Source organism: Sinohyriopsis cumingii, unplaced genomic scaffold (assembly GCF_028554795.1).
Source record: "Sinohyriopsis cumingii isolate HCF-2022 unplaced genomic scaffold, ASM2855479v2 utg000957l, whole genome shotgun sequence".
NCBI classification, from domain to species: domain Eukaryota; kingdom Metazoa; phylum Mollusca; class Bivalvia; order Unionida; family Unionidae; genus Sinohyriopsis; species Sinohyriopsis cumingii.
Genome location: NW_028315947.1, coordinates 505,962 through 522,755, shown reverse-complemented (window position 1 = coordinate 522,755; position 16,794 = coordinate 505,962). Strand labels below are relative to the sequence as shown.

The window sequence follows — 16,794 nt, the reverse complement described above, 5'->3', positions numbered from 1 at the left end:
TTTACCTATTAATCTTCGGCCGAGATCTTTACAGTTGCGCTCATCGCGTTTCCACGCTAGTGCTTGCAATTCTTCTTCGGACGCATCATCACAGGTTAATTTTAAGTCATCGGGAATCGGGCCACGTTGTGGAGTTGGTAACCAAACCGAAGTTTGTTTCGCGTAGCAAATAATGGCTTCACTGACAATAACCCATATTAAGATTTTTTTGTCAACCATAAACCGTAATAGCGGAAACGGAGCCCATTTCTTTTCAGAAAAATGTCTGCCAAACCAAACATAATTAATAGGATGTAGCCGCGCTGCAAATTCGAATGATTCCACGCGAGCAAATCCCGTCAAGTCGAAGTCAGGTAATGGTCCGTTAATAGCTACCCGTGTCATTAAATTTGTGGGGTGTCCAAATCGCTTAAAGTATTCATCGCATTCACCACCGCCAAGAAAACTTCCAGGATAACACGCAATCATATCCACTGATACCATTTCGTTGACGTTAAACGGCTTATTCCATAAACCTCCGTGACCATACTCAACGCAACTCTGTTGGATATCTTCACGAAGCGAGATCGGAGTTGGTTTCCAATTATTTTTTTGTCGTGCCGTGTGTGCGACAACACTTGGAATAGTAAAACAACAAGTTAGCAATTTTTTGTCGGCGTCATCAGTTGGATATCTTTCCGCGAGCGCGCTCATCTCCGCGTGTAACTCCGCGGTTCTATATATTTCTCCGTTTGGTTTCACGAACTGGTCATAACTACCAATTTCAGAACTTTTAAATAACCACACAGACACAGGATCGGTTTTACTCATTTGATAAATACAATCGAACATATCTCCGGAATAATACCTTACGACGCGATCTCGCGGAAATATTTTAACTGAGTCCGTCCAAGCGTGGCTGTTATGGTCAATAATTGTTATCGAAGCTCCATTGCGATTATATTTACTTTTATATAATTGTTCACCGGTTAACGATAATACCGTTATAGGAAATTTTAATGATTTTTCCAACTCGGCAACGTCATTAATTGACGCGCCTGTATCTTTGACTCGATTACCCCATTCGGTTATTTTTTTTTGTCTGATTGTTGTTAGACCATTCCCCCGCGTTGCGTTTTTAAAATGTTCCGTTATCCGTTCGGCCACACAATTTAATACCGTTGATGTTTTCATCGGGGGTAGTCTGTTTATATCTCCGGCCGTGACCGGATATATTCCGTAAACGACCGCCGACGCCGGGTAAGCCCGAGCGTAATACAGTGTATCAATTCCTGTTAACATTCCCGGTCTAGAATTTCCGCTTAGTAAAACAGTTCTTCCTCGGGCGTCAAGTATAGGCTCCCTCTTGTCGCGAATAATCCATCTGGTTTCACCAGAATCATCGATGATTTTAGTTATAAATTTTATCTGTATATGATACCGCGTTGCGCCGAGACGTCCAATGATAATTCTCGCAATAACATCTGTCATAACGCCGTCATCAACAACACCACCAGAGATAGATCGGTGCGTTGACCAAACGTGAGATGCTCCTTCATCACGAAACTCTCTCTTAGCTGTTCTAATTTTGTTATTTAACACTAGTTTTTTCGGTCGTCCGCGTACACGAATTAATGCTCGTAACCAATCAAAATCAAAAAGTCTTTGATTCATTCTATATATTTAAGGCCAAATCAACATCTAATTAAAAATTATCGTAATTGTATAATGCCTGAAAACTATTGTTCGTGGAGAGTACTGTCAACGAATCAAATCTGTAATCGAAAGTGTCGAGGAGAGTTTTGTGCGAATCACAATCAGAGTATCAAAAGAGGATCCCCCGGCTGCGTATCTTGCATGATTTGTGGTATCGCAGTCAGAGGAAAAACCCAATTATGTTTGAGTCACGGAGGGAGAAGTTTTCGAGAACTTGCAAGATACCACTTGCGGAAACACAATCGCGTACTCGGAGTACAAGAATACATAGCAAACAGACAAATCAATCATTTAGATAAACAAATTACCTTTTATGTAGCATGGAATTCAAAAAACACCCCGTGTACAACAACTACGAATCCTCCGCTGATGGAACAATCAGACACTGCACCCGAGGCAAGCCATTAGGACAAATAGTCAACTCCGGGTATCACAAGGTAACAGTTTCCAAAGACGGTAAATATAAATCTTATTACGCACACAGGTTTATTGTTGAGTGTCATCACGGATTAATTCCCGCGGGAAAGGTTGTAGATCATATTAACCGAGATAAAACAGATAACCGTGTGACAAACTTGCGAATTGTTACTCAGCAAGAAAATAGTATTAATAAACCACCGCAGACTCGTAAAATCACTCAACCGGTAATCGCTGTCATTGACAACGATGAAATAGAATTTCCGTCGATGAGTTCCGCGGCTAAATATTTTAATATAAACCACGCATCGGTTCGCAGAAATATTACCGGAGTAACAAAAACTGTTTACGTACCAAAATATCGCACACGAGTAACTTTTCGTGAACCCGCTGACGACTCCGATGACAACTTCGATGATGACTCCGAGTCCGACGAAGACTCAGAATAAGATTTTTCGATTATACCTCAGTGATATACTCAATTTAAACAAAAAAAATACTAGTATATAATGAATGATGACCGCGTTGATGAACTTTGCGTCGAACTTGATGCAGTTGCTAAACTTCACTCAAATGAAATTTTCAACTCGGTTTGGCTGCGAGAACAGTACGATGATGTAGTAGATTCCCGCGCACAAGGATTTAAAACTCATAAAAATGAGTACCGAATAATAAAAACACTTGATACGCAGTTGCGATCTGATATTATTATTGGTCGCGATTTAAAATTGTTTATCGCGGTAGCAAAAAAAATTAAATTTATTCTCACACAAATAGGAAAAGTATTCGAAAAGGAGAAGGCTGGAAAAGGTCTTTCCGTGCAACTTGATAAACTACTCGAAGAATTGTAAATTTATCCTGAGAAATTCTTTGACTGTCCGGGACAATTACTGGTAATTGTCACCGTAATCGTTATCATAATTACCAAATAATTGTTATCGTAATCGCAATAACAATTTCTGAAATAAAAAAATCTGAGATGAAATCCAAGATTTTCAAAAATTTATCATTTTATTTTTTTTTGCCTGTTTTTTTCTGCTGGTTATTATTATTATGGTAAAAATTACTCTCACGGACGAGCAAATACAAGAAATAAAACTCGCACGAGAACTAACCCCGATTCGCGATATTGCACGGCAGTATCATATCGGATACGGAAGAATTTATGATATTTGGCGACAAGACAATCCCGCATCGGTACGAAATAAAGTTTCATCGAAGGATCTTATAATTCGCCAACTACAACAACGACTTGATGCGATTCCGAAAGACTTATCTGTGGACAATCAAAGATTATCAAAAGATAATCAGAAACTTATCGCGGACAATCAAAAACTTATCGCGGACAATCAAAAACTGACTCAAGACAATCAAAGAATTTCTCAAGACAATCAAAAACTATCTCAAGATAATCAAAGGATGGCCCTGGATAGTCAAAAATTGTTAAATCGATCAAAGGAGACCTTAGCGAAATGGGAAGCAGCAAAAAAAAAGATTACGGAAAAAAATCAGAAACTCGTTGCGAAAAATCAGAAATTGTATCAGGATAATCAAAAATTTTCTCAAGACAATCAAAGATTGTACCAAGAAATTCAAAGATTATCTCCCAATCAAAAACTAGCCCTGGACAGTCAAAGACTGTCTCAAGATAGTCAAAGATTATTCAGAGTCGCGAGTAGTAAAACCGTTAACGAGATACTGTCACTGGCGCGTTAACGCGTGAGGAAACGCAGAGCGGTCAATCAGAGATTTTCGCGAAGTAAATCGTGTAATTGCGCCGATGTCAGACACGAGTGAGCGTAATTAAGAATCTGACATCGATCACACACAATACTAGTAATAAGCTCTTTCGTTTTTAACTGCTGTAATTGACTTTCTGTCAGTAAAAAATCTTCATTACCGTGATTACCTATTCGGATATTAATGTGAGAACCAAAGGGGGGTTCCCCGGGTTTAAAAGCCTGTCTGATTGCTTGTTCGAGAATCTCTTTATCGTAAATAAATACTCGCTTGTGATAATACATTATATATTTTTTACTTGTTGATAATTGGAAGTCAAGGACTTCCAGCGATGTTTACATCGCCGCGTTTACGATTTTACTAGTAAGTGTACCGAGATTTTTTCACCGCGCAGGTCCAACAAATTTCCTCGTTGGTCGGCAAGTTTGAAATTTATCGTTGACAACCACTGATTATTACACCGCAGATAAACGGGATTAATTGGTTCTTGCACAATCAAAAAACCCGGTGGATCTTTTGGTGTGAACGTATACAAAATAAATCCCTGCGTGGCTGTGTTATCGTCGGAAACGTTTCCAGCGCTGTAGCTACCGTCGATGACGTCACATACAAGATTAACCGCGACCACATCTGTGATATTTACAATTCCCGGTGAGATGTGTCTGCCATCGGATGATCTGCTGTTATCGTGCTTGAGAATAACCGGTTCTGGTTTTATTTTCGTGTACGCGGCAAGAATATCTTTGAAAGATTCCTCGATGAGATCCTGGACTGATTTTCGTAGCTCGGGTGCGTTATATCCGGGAAACTTAAAATCTGAAATCTTATTTATGTCAACGCGAAACTGAATTGCAAAATCTGCTCTGATGTTTTGTCTGAGAGCATCACCGGAAACATCCTTGTAATCCAGTACAAGCTGAATTATTTTTTGATTTATAGTTTCTGTCGCGGATGCAAGTTTGTTTAGTTTTTCTACGGTTGCAATAATTTTATCACGAGAACTGATTGTAGAAATGCTTTGCATTTCCAGACCAGTTAGATCAGAAATATAATCTCGAAAGTGTTCTCGCAACAGTTCTATCTGTTGGTTATGTGCTTGCGTGATCGGAATAAATAATTCAGTTTGTATATCAGCCAACGGGTAATTGAATTTTTCCCCACCGCGCAGAACTTCTATACTCCAAGGATTGGTCGTTAAAGTACCAGCTTGTGCCGCTAATTGATCTGCAAGAAGTAAATAATAATTGTACTCGAGGTCGTGCAATTCTTGTTTATCAGTTTCGAAATCCAACTTGGATGGCGGTAAAACCGGTTTAATCTTTGGGGGTTTTTGTGACCACCCCAGTACGGACCTAATTGAGCTGTTATAAATATCAACTGAGTATCCCGGAGTTGAGATTTCGATGACCGTAGACAGTGTTGGTTCGTGAGCGGTCAGAGATATTTTGGATTCCTTGCCGGTGATTCGTTTTATTTGGCGTTGTATCTCCGCGTTAATTTCCTCGATTTGATAACTCCCAGTGGGCAGTGTAATTTTATCCCACTCGGGAACATCATTAGGTTTGTTTTTCCACGAGAACACAAATGAATTATTCGGCGGCTGACCCGAAAATGGCGCTGACCTGATATTGGGCCAGCTGTGATACACACTGAGCTTCGCCAACGCGATTTCGTTTACGGTAATAGGAGTTCGAAAATTAATACTAAATTCTGGTTTCGTCGACGATACTGAAATCATCGTTGTTTTTACCGGGGCCGTGTTTGTAACTATTTGCTGAAGTAATTCCTGCGGTGTTGTCATTATTTATTTGTTTAGTTTTTAAATAATCATTGTACACATCTGACATTAGTTGGAATTCAGAATCTGATATCGACGCGGATTCGCACGATTGTGCGTTTAACGCTGATGATATCATCGATGATAATTTCTGATATGCGGTCGCGGCTGCATTTAATTTTATCATGTAATCGTGTAATTTTGTGACCGCGCACGAGGATATTTTTTTTGCTATAATGCTGAAAACTCCTGCCGCGGACGTTATTGTACAAATCGAGATTGTGACCGCGGCTGTCACCGGAGCAATCGCTGATAATATTACTCCCGCGGATACAACAACAGCGGATACTGAATAAACCGCAATATCTAACACTGTTATGCGTCGTTTGTATTTTTTTACCTTTTGACTGGTTACTTCGATGACAGTTTTTAACTCGGATTGCCACTCACGGACTTGATTATATCGATATTGTTGAGCATCTGGAACCGTTAACGGTTCTCGTGGAAATGTTGACATTGGAAATGTTTCGGATTTCAACATTATTATTTAAAATCGCTGGTAATCTTTAATTACCGAGGAGGCAATGCAGCGACGAATTCCAAACACCACCAGTAATTGACAGTGTCTAATCCTTGTGAATTTTCATGATGTAGAGTAAAAATTTCTTCGGTTGTTTTGTTTATCACCACAGACGCAACTCGGGAAAACCTGTTAGTTAAATCATGCCTGGTAGATATCTTAAATTCTACAGCAGAGATTATTGTCAGTCTGTATATTCCAGTGACTGTTGCAGTATGTTTGATAGTATTGTTTTGTTGTGACCAAGTTGCGAATCCCGATGCGATCGTGAATACGATGTTGGTGATATCCCCCGGAGTAATGTCCGCGGGGACCTTAATCAAACCGGTTTTGTTAACGATCTCAGGAATTCCCGATATTATATTGTTTTGTTTTTGTTTGATATCGTTGATATCGGTTTTGATATCAGCAAGTTTTACATCGACGACTGGAGGAGTCCCAAAGAATTTATCCGCGGATTCACCGATTTTTTGAAAGTTTCTTTGGAGTCTTTTAAACCCGCTCACGTGAACATCATACTCTAACCGCATCGTATTTAGTTTACCGTCGACGATGTCCACATACTGCTTGTTTGACGCATCCTGGTTGGATTCGGGATCCGCTAACGCAGTTATTTTTTTGCCACCGAGGCTGAGTTCTCCGGTCATCACATCACCGGTCTTTTTCACGCATTTATCAACGCCGCTATTAATACTGTCTTTGATGTTCACGATTGATATATTCGAGTCCTTGATGTGGCCATCATCGGTAAATGCAACGAAGTTATCCTTGGACGCGCCAAGAACTCTGCGAAGTATGTCACCGAATTTAATATTGCTCGTTCGCAGTTTTCCTTGCCGGTCCTGAAAAACAGCAACCTCATCTCGGTCAATTCCGGCTAGATCCAAAAGATTATCGATTTCATCTCGGGTCGCATATTTTGAGAGATCAACATCTGTGCTTGATTTAATTCTTCGCGTGGAAGATCTTCCGTAAATATCAACCATTATTCTTGTTACCGTTTTTTAAATGCTTGAGAAGTCCTTTGGACTTCCAGAAATGCTAAACATTGGAAACGCTAGCGTTTCTCGTGAGAAATCTTTGATTGGCCGCGGTGTATTCGTGCACTACTCGATGAGGAGATGTTGCTGGATTTCTTGAGATTGCATCAAGAACACTCAGAACCTCGTTTCCACAAATGGGCGGATCAATTAATGTTTGTGTTGGTAGCGTCGACTGCCACACTGGAATTGAAAATCTGGAAACATACCTGAGAAACTCAACTGGCGGTGCTAATCCGTACGAATCGAAATAGATAATTCCACGAGGATCGATCGCGTAAGCAACCCAGTGAGTTCCGGGACCGTTTTTGTTGTCGAGATTAATAATTCCAGTTTCCGGATTTCGCGGCCGCGTCGGTAATTGATCTCGCATAAATACCCCCCGGAAATGTTTTATACGTAATCGCTTAACAGCATCAAGTAAATCAAAATTAGAAGCTGGAAGCTTTAACGCTGGAAGTGTTTTTAAACCCGTTTTGGATACCAGGATGCGGGGGTTCCCGGTAGTCTTAGTCCGCTCCCCTTTTTTTTGTACCCCTTTCCTGTTGCTTTCTTTAGTGCCATTCCAGCTGCGGTTCCAACTGCACCTAACGCTGCAGCTTTTGCCGCTGCGCCAAGTAATCCTGGAATTGCAGCGGCGAGTATTGGGATGAGAGGAAATATTCCACCGGTTTTAGTCATATCTTTGATAGCTGCAACAGAAAAATCAAGTCGTACACCGGTTTTTGCTGTTAACGCCTTATTAAAATGTTTAAGCTGAGTGGCCGTCAATGACAATTTGTTTGGACCACTACCAAGTTGATCTCGTTTTAGTGTTATTGATGTCCCACACACACTTGCTTTCTTCGATTGCAATTTCTTTGTTTGACCGGAAGTCAAGGTGACATTAACGTGACTGTATGACATTATATTTCAGAAACTAATTTAATTGTTACATATTTTCTACGGGAGCGTCAATAACTCTCATTCGTCCACCAACACCTTCAAGTAGCATTGCTTTGTCGGAGAGTATAACCGCGACAGCTCTAAAACCACCAGGAATTGCAGGTGGACCAACAACTGCAGCGGGAAACTCACCAACGTTAGCCCTGAAGTGTATATCAACGACAGATTGTTTTGTTAGATCAAGATGTTCCAACGAAAAGTAATAAATCGGATACAGCGTTGTAAAATCCAACTGTGATATCTGCAACCCGGTATCAATATTTTGATCACGCCCCATAAATGTCATCAAACGATGATACGCGCGCGCAACTTCATTTCGCTCATAATTTATCAGTATATCCTCGGATGGTTCTTGATGTCCGTTTATTCGCAGCGAAACCTCAGAGACATTAAGTTTGTCAAATATCATATGCGATCGTGCTTGACTATTTACTCGTGCGTTAGCCTGAAGTGCTATAAAAATGTGTCGTGGCGCTGATACACCCTGCTGTGATGAGATATGCCACGTGAATTGTCCAACACCAGCACCTTGAATAGAATCTGTTGTTGTTGTTAACCATGATATCAGTGATTTACCGCCTGTGTCCATAAAAGAGAGTAACCGTTGCTCTTCAGCGAGTGATGGAGACATTACTGGCATCCACAACGCAAGCTTTGATAATATTACTTTACCGGCAGCGACAGCGGGATCATCGTCTCGCCAGATAGCGTCGTTGTCGTCACCTTTTCGCACAAATACAACTGTGTGCTTAGCTCCAAAAATAACCTTTCTGACATTTCTACAGAACCCAAAGATGTGAGACAGTGGAATTGCGCATGAGAATCTCCTCCTTACATCCCCCAACATTAATTGACGCGTCTTAAATCCTAAATTATAATTATGGTTGGGAAAATATAAATCTTCAACAGCATTACTAAGAGCAGCAGGAGCAGCACGGTCGTATGGTTGTCTAATAATGATAGGTCTACCATCTGGTTCATCATAATTATCTTTAGCGAACATCATAGTCGGACCAGCCGATCTGGTGTAATCATCTGAGTATCGTGCTAATCCGACGATTGTTGTGGCAACGTCAACGTTATCCTGAATTGTTTCAATTTCTCTCCCGTCAATGCTGTATGAGGCACTTCTAAATAGTGCCATGATACCATTATTAACAAACCCAACTTGGATATTAGCGTCGTATGGTGTATCAGCGGGGACATCTGTTACAAGTTCCCCCGTGACTTCAAGAAATGCTTCAGCGGGCAAGAAATATCTACTTGTGTCCTGAACTTGTAATTCAATTCGTCCTCGCTGATTAGGATTTCTTGCTTCGTAAGAATAATACTGATAATCGCGAACAGATTCATCTTTGAGTATTGGTGATTCCATATCAAATGCTGGATCAGATACGCGTTTAAACATTTTATATAAAATTATTGTCGTCTAAAACGAAGACCACTTCGAGAAATTCCATTTCCAATTCCGCTTCCTGATATCAGGCTCGTATTTATTTGTTCAGGTATTTGGGTTACAAGCTCTGCAAGTTTTTGATTGGCGGCCTGATTTATTACTTTACTGATCCCCGCTGGCATAAGTTCAGTACTGGCAAGTTTCACCGGTGGTGGTGATTTAACAGTTTTTGGTCTGCGAATTAATCGTGTCAATCTGTCTTTGATTGATTGAAATGCCTTCGTGGCAAGTTCACCAACACCGCCAAGGGCTTTATCTTTGACAACATCAATAGCTTTCATCGACAATTGTTTTGCAATTGGAATCGCTTTAGGGGCTATTCTTGAAAACAAACCAGTAATTGTATCACCGAGACCATCACCGTAAGTTACTTTGTAGACTGGTAATCGCGAGTTCACTACGCGGACCTGCAATACACTAGCGTGTCCAGGCTGAGAATTGTGCACGATCATTTTATTTAATTATTGTTTATCTAACTGAATTTGCTAGCAAATTTAATTACTAGTCGCTGTAGTAACCATCCACGAGTTCATCAATAAGTCCCCGGTAAATGCCGATATCCATAATGCCACGCTGAAATAGTCTCTGACAAATATCTGCGGCTTCATTTATGATTTCATGAGAGTTGTTTCCGGCGCGTTTTCCTCCTATGAGAACTTCCAACCGTGATACATCATTAACGATATTGTCAGGACAGATGTGGTTGTTATATCCGCGACCAGTGTAACCTTCTCCTGTTCTCTTTAGTTCTGCTGTTATTTTAACAAATTCATCAAACAGAGCTTTTTCCTTTTTTTCTATCTTTTCTATCTTAGAGTAGGTATTCTCTTTCGGTGTTTCACTTCTTAATTTTTCTTTTTTCTCCTTTAAATCTTTTAATTTATTTTGTATTTTATCTCGTAATTCTATCATTTCGCCTTCCACCATTCCCTTCGGAGAAGGGGTAGGATAAGGAGGAGTAGGAGGATAAGGAGGGTTAACCCTATATTCTTCCTCTTTCCAAGGAGAGAGAGGTGGCGACCAGCGTCGGGAGGGAGGTTTACGCGGAAGTTTTTTTCTTAACTCATACTCGATGTCAACTGGATCAGAAAGTGTCATTACCGGGTCTATTTTTAGAGCTGGTGGTTTCTTCTTTTGTAGTTTTGTCTGTTTTTTCATTTCCTCCTCCTCTGTTTTTAGAGCTGGTGGTTTCTTCTCTTGTAGTTTTAACTGTTTTTTCATTTCTTTTTCCTCTATTTTTTTCTTCTTTTTTTCCTCCCTTTCCTGCTTTTTTATTTCCATTTCCTGTATTTTTGCCTGCCTTTCCATTTCCTTTGTCTTCATTTGTCGGTCTCTTAATTCCTTATTAACCCCAATTACACCAGTTTTTATAAAATTATAGGTATCATCTCTGCTAGATATTCGAGGAATGTCTCGGTTTATTTTGTAAACATAATCCCTCCAATCAGTCTGGGTCATACCCGAGGCAGCTCCTGGTTTTAGAAAATCTTGCCGGTTAGGATAATTTAAGACAATCCAAGCAGAAAACTCCTTAAGTTCATCCACGTTAGTAAGCGGAATATTTTTTATCTCAGTAATACCATCTTCGGTAAATTTATTAATAAATGTTTCCTTAGCAACTGTCACTACTCCGGCGGCACCTGGATCAACTACAGCACCTGCATCTGCCTGTTGTTGCTTAAGTTCTTCTATTGCTTGAAGTAACCCTCGTTTTGATTTGGTAGGGTCGGCAGGATCAGATTTTCCTACAATTGCAGTTTTAACTTCACCAGTAGCTGTTGTAATAGGCTTAAATAATTCCTCCGCAGATGTTGCAAACTCAACTCGCGATTCTTGCCTTGCTTTTAATTTTTCTCTGACGGAATCACGAACGGGAAGAAATTTTTTAATCGCGGATAGTCGTTCTCGTGCTAGTCTAGTTGTACGAGATTCGCCAATATTTGCCATTATTTATTTGTCCACGATTTAATTTCCGGAAACGCAGAGCGTTTTTTGCGCGTTAACGCGAGAGAAATGCTTTGCCGCCGAAGGAAAACTCTTCTTGGTGCGCAAGCGCACTCGCCAAATTTTTTAACACTGTGTAACTTTTTTCAATTACAGTTCGACGAGATGAACCCGTCTGAAGACTCCGCTGGAAATTAAAGATTTCTCAAGCGGGTTTTTATTTACTAAAAATAAGGGTTATTTTATCACAATAAGGCTTTATTTTTGTTTGATTATCATGGAAGTGTTATTTTTCAAAAATAAGTTTGTAGGATTCCCCCCTTCTGCTGCTGAAATCCAGATTGATAAAATATATATCATATTCTAACACATTAAAGACACAAAGGCGACAAAAAAGGAACTGGTGAATACTGACCCATCAAATGTGTTCATAACGGGATCCGTATAAGAGTGACAACTTCGACCATAGGTAACTGGCACTGAGTCGGTGACTATCACCTGAAAGAAATGAGTGTCGGAATAGTAGTAAATTTAATTTATTTAAAATATATCTTTAGATCAGAATCAAATACAACATTTTAATTCATAATCACCACACTTTGATAAATATATGCTTGTTATGTATATTTAATTTGCATTGTTTGTTATTTTTTTAATTACTGTTTTTCATTATAAGCTAAAATTGTAATTTTGTAGCTGACCTTGTTTAAATCATGTTCACCGTGTACCTGACCAAAATCATTGATTTTTATTTTAATTCTGTAAACAACTACTACATCGCTGATATTTTCTCTATGTTTGTGAGTTTAATATTTGGATCGTTATTAATAGAAGTAAACATATTTATCTCGGGCTGAGTCAAGGACATTGTATTTACTATGTTCTTTATTATAATTTTAGTAACATACCTTCTAATCATACCTAAGATTTTATCTTGCAAACATTCTAGAACAAAAATATATATTAGTTTTTCTTCTGAAAATGCTAATTGTTACCTAGGTCAGGTAAACGGGTAAACATATATGAAACAGCAATAAGTTTTCTTGTTGTGCACATCATTTCATTTGCGTTGGGATTGTTTATTTGAAATAACATTTAAGATTATTCAGAACTTTAATCTTTAGGATTTGGGTTAGTAATTCTAGGATTATTTGGAATTTAAATCGCTATACTGTAAGTCATTTTTAGTTTTATTTTTTGTATTCTCGGGAAATAAATTATTTGTTGAATTTTACAAAACCTGTTGGTTCTCGCTGTTTTCAAATATTAGTAGGCCCTAAATCGTTATACTACTGGATGTACCATTTATTCCATACTATGTATACTTTATTATACCAGCGGTTTTTCAAAAAAACCTCAGTGATATTGTAATACCTTCCGTTTGTTCGTCGGTCTGTCTGAAGTTCTATCTTCCTCAAAACCTTTTGAGGAAACGCAACTATTGCATAAAATTAATTTTGGTTATATGGCAATAATGCATAGTATGGGCATTGTAATTTCTACAAATGTTTAGGCTTTAAAAATAGTTAAGCGCTTGAAGTCAAATAAATTGTTTTATTGTATCGTACTTATAGCAATCAGTACTTGAAGTCCCAGAAGGCTGCAAAGGTATCATAACATATAAAGCTTATATTACATTGGCACATTTGCATATCTTGTGTTGGAAATTGTCATATAAATTAACATTTAATGCGTTTTACGATCCATAATACAATTTACGATCTGTTTAGGTTATTGTTTTATCTCAGTTTTAAGTCAGAAATATCCCTTATCGTTTACCTCCAGTTTGTAGCTGAAATCACTTAAGTTAACAGAATAAGAATCTGTTTAAAATAATGACCGAAAAGACCCAAACCACATGCATTTTAACAGTAAGATAATCTTTGCCAAAATTTTAAGACCTGATGTATTCTCACATGTATTCTCAGTACAGAAGGGTAATGCATTTTTCTTTGTCTTTTTAACAGTACTTACAATAATATCTGGGAGCGAGTAGTAGGACCAAGCCTTGTCAATATTGAATTGATAGGATTTCATTCGGATTCGCGCTGTGTACTTCATATTGTAAGTGGTGGTGGCCTTTGTTGTAATGCGCAGATAATAACCCCTATTCCAGTTCCAACCATCAATTGTCACACCGCAGCTAGAGCCTCTTTTAAAGGTAGTATTATCGGTGGGACAAATTAATCCAGTCGAGTAATCCTGTTGCTCTTGGATGTCGTAGATTTCAAAATTAAATGAACAGGGCAATCTCCTTTGATTTTTTGTTTTACAGGCAACGGGCACAGTAAGACGAAGCTGTATTTGTTCTTGTTGTCCACCGGTAACCGTCAAAGTTGTTCGTGACAGCTGGATAAATATAATACAAGAATGGTATCTATATTTGCATTTTATCTATATTGATATTATTAGTTCTCATAAAAAGCTCGTTTGATGCTAGAATATGCATAAGCATACAAGTCCTTTAGCAGCACTACGTTGAATAATTTGAATTTTAGATTTGTAAAGTGCCCGAATCATTCAAAACCCTTCCCAATATAGAGTAAAGTATAACAAGAGAACAAAATAAATTCTTAAATAATATTCTTTTTGTCAAAATAGCTTATGAGCAAATATGTTATCAAATCATTCAGAACTATCAATAAAACATTTGCTGCCTTGATGAGCGCAACCCGAGACATCATGTTGTTTCTTTTTCGCGCAAGATAAAAAGTTAACATTGTTGATTTGTATCTCCAAATGTTATATTTTTATTAAAAAGGGTGAACACACTTTAGAGGAAAACAAACGACTGATCTAAATTTTTATATGGTCCCTCATAGTAGCAAATGGTAAGTGTATAATTTCTTACGGATGGTTTTAACAAATCGTACTTCTCATTAACTCACCGTAACACCCGCATAAAAATAATCACTTTCTACCCATACAGATGGCATTGAACCTACTGCGTCTTTCGCACGAACTCGACAGCGTACCTATAATATAAATGTACAAATGTATTATCAACTTTAATCATCATAGTAATAAATGCAAAAAATATCTAAAAGAAAATAATTAACATTAAATATTTCATTTATTTATGAATGCATGCGTCAATTAAGCCCTACCTTGAACCCCAGCGTTATATTCTCAGTCATCCACGTATCTCTATTTAGCATTGAGTCTTTCTGATAGGTCCTGTATGGTATGTCTGTCTTTGTTGTTATACTCTTGTCATCTATTACCCATTCCACGTCAAATACATTTTTCTTGTACGAGTCGATGGTGGAGATGGAACATTGAAAATGCAGTTGGTTTTCATTCTGATTGTCCACGTCGGTAGATGGCAACGTAGGTATGACCTGTAGCCTTGCGTTAAATGTTGGATAATTATCTGCAATGAAAGTGAGTGGAGAACCAGAAGGTAATCACCGAAATCATAGGTCTCCTGAACTTCTTTCTAAAGATCGTTGTGTTTGAAGTCTGATTTAGACCTTATTTTTCATAAATAGAAACATGATTTACTGGTTCGAAGGTTTGGAATAAGAGTGCCACCAGTACATGCATCAATACTTAGGTTATTTAGTTATTAGAGCCTAGACCTCTCAAGAAATACACGTAATCCCTCTTGTAATACTTATTCATTCACCGGTATATTACACAGTTAACCTATTGATGCTAGCCTAGTACAATAAGCAATGTATAGTAAATGATATGGAAAGTTTTCAGTTGAATAAACTTATTTATTTCTGCTTTAAACTGCACTGGACAGAAAGAGCAATATGTATGGTACGTACAAATCTATGTGGCCGTGAGATAAACACATAAACTTAACTTATCATAGTAAAACATAAATGAAGGTCACAGTGACGTTCTTGGTTTGAAAGAATGTAGTACAAACATAATTGCCACTGTGTTTTGTACCCAAATAGCTAATAAAATTAATGGTGTCAGCAATATTTGAGGCAAATTCAGAAACACCTCCTGCTGAAGAAGAGGGGTTTACAAGCCAGAAATAGAGCGAGGGAGCTTCTCATTTATTGTACGACTTGTATTCATTTATATTTCCATTATTATTCTTTCCCCATAACATTAAACCGCACAATACAATATAATAGAAACATAAAGGTCAGTTTACCATTTCGCTTTTAAAAAAACAAACAACTACTGGTCTGACTCACTAATAACGAAACAGCGTGAGATTCTAGCCCTCCAAAATAGCAGAACGTCAGCTAGAACGATTCATGAGATATCCAAGAAACTTAGGAAGTCGCAGAATGGCCCCATTGTCAATTTTCATGATACGTGGATGAGGAATAAACAAAAAATAAACTTTAAATATACTTTCAGCAAAGGAAGTGAATCGTTAAATTTCCTTTAAATAGCTGTCATTTGCAATAAATGTTTTATATTTACAAAATTTCAGGATTCCAGGTATAATATTATGTGTTAAGCTTTTGGCTAGGGGCTTGCATGATTCTATCATGAACAATGTCAAATAAATGACCATAAGCACAAAATTTGATCAAAGTCATTGAAGTATAAAATATGAGCCAAAGTAACCGTTTGAAAACGAGAAGTTTGTGTTTATCAAGATGTACGTCAAATTCCATGTGGCCATGAGGTAAACGCATGCACATTAATAACTGAAACCTAAAAATAGTAGTTCAAAAACAAGCAGAATACTAAGTAATGGAACGAGAACTCAAGATTGTTTTCATGTCCCCATTAGCAGAGAAACTGTTTTCGAGAACTGGCACATTCAACTTTGAAAATAGTACAATTAACAGTCACTAATCCGCTCATTTGGAAATTTCATCACTTGAGAATAGTATTATAGTGTGTGGATTATACTAGCGGGTCTGAATTAATGCCTCCAGGCAATGACTAATGTCTGACGCTGACATTATATATTGAGGGCATAGTTCCTAACATGCACAGATACAAATACTGGACCATATCGCTCTACCTTGAATCTAAAAATAATGCAATACATTTTATGTAAATGTCATGTACGTTACAATGTAATTGCGATACTTTGATATGCATCACGTTATTATTTAGGATACTTGTTCGAAATGTCCTTGAACTTTGAGAAAAGTGTGATATGTCCACGTTAGAAAGAACCATTTAGATAATAGAACAAAATAGAAATAGATTGCTCACATTCTACAGAGAAGTTAGTACTTTTGCCTGGAAATTCTAGTAAAATTGCCTAGCA

The 16,794-nt window shown here is 38.0% G+C and overlaps 1 protein-coding gene across 1 annotated transcript in view; it reads right to left on the bottom strand.

Moving 5' to 3' along the window:
- The window catches only part of LOC149772947 (von Willebrand factor D and EGF domain-containing protein-like), an 83,548-nt gene that overhangs the window by 49,675 nt on the left and 17,079 nt on the right, over window positions 1-16,794 (bottom strand). Inside the window, exons 5-8 of the mRNA XM_089947028.1 lie at window positions 14,702-14,967; window positions 14,483-14,569; window positions 13,569-13,943; window positions 12,010-12,092 (exon numbers count right to left, since the gene is read on the bottom strand). Of these exons, the coding sequence (XP_089803154.1) occupies window positions 12,010-12,092; window positions 13,569-13,943; window positions 14,483-14,569; window positions 14,702-14,967 (811 nt within the window). The remainder of the gene's footprint in view (window positions 1-12,009; window positions 12,093-13,568; window positions 13,944-14,482; window positions 14,570-14,701; window positions 14,968-16,794) is intronic.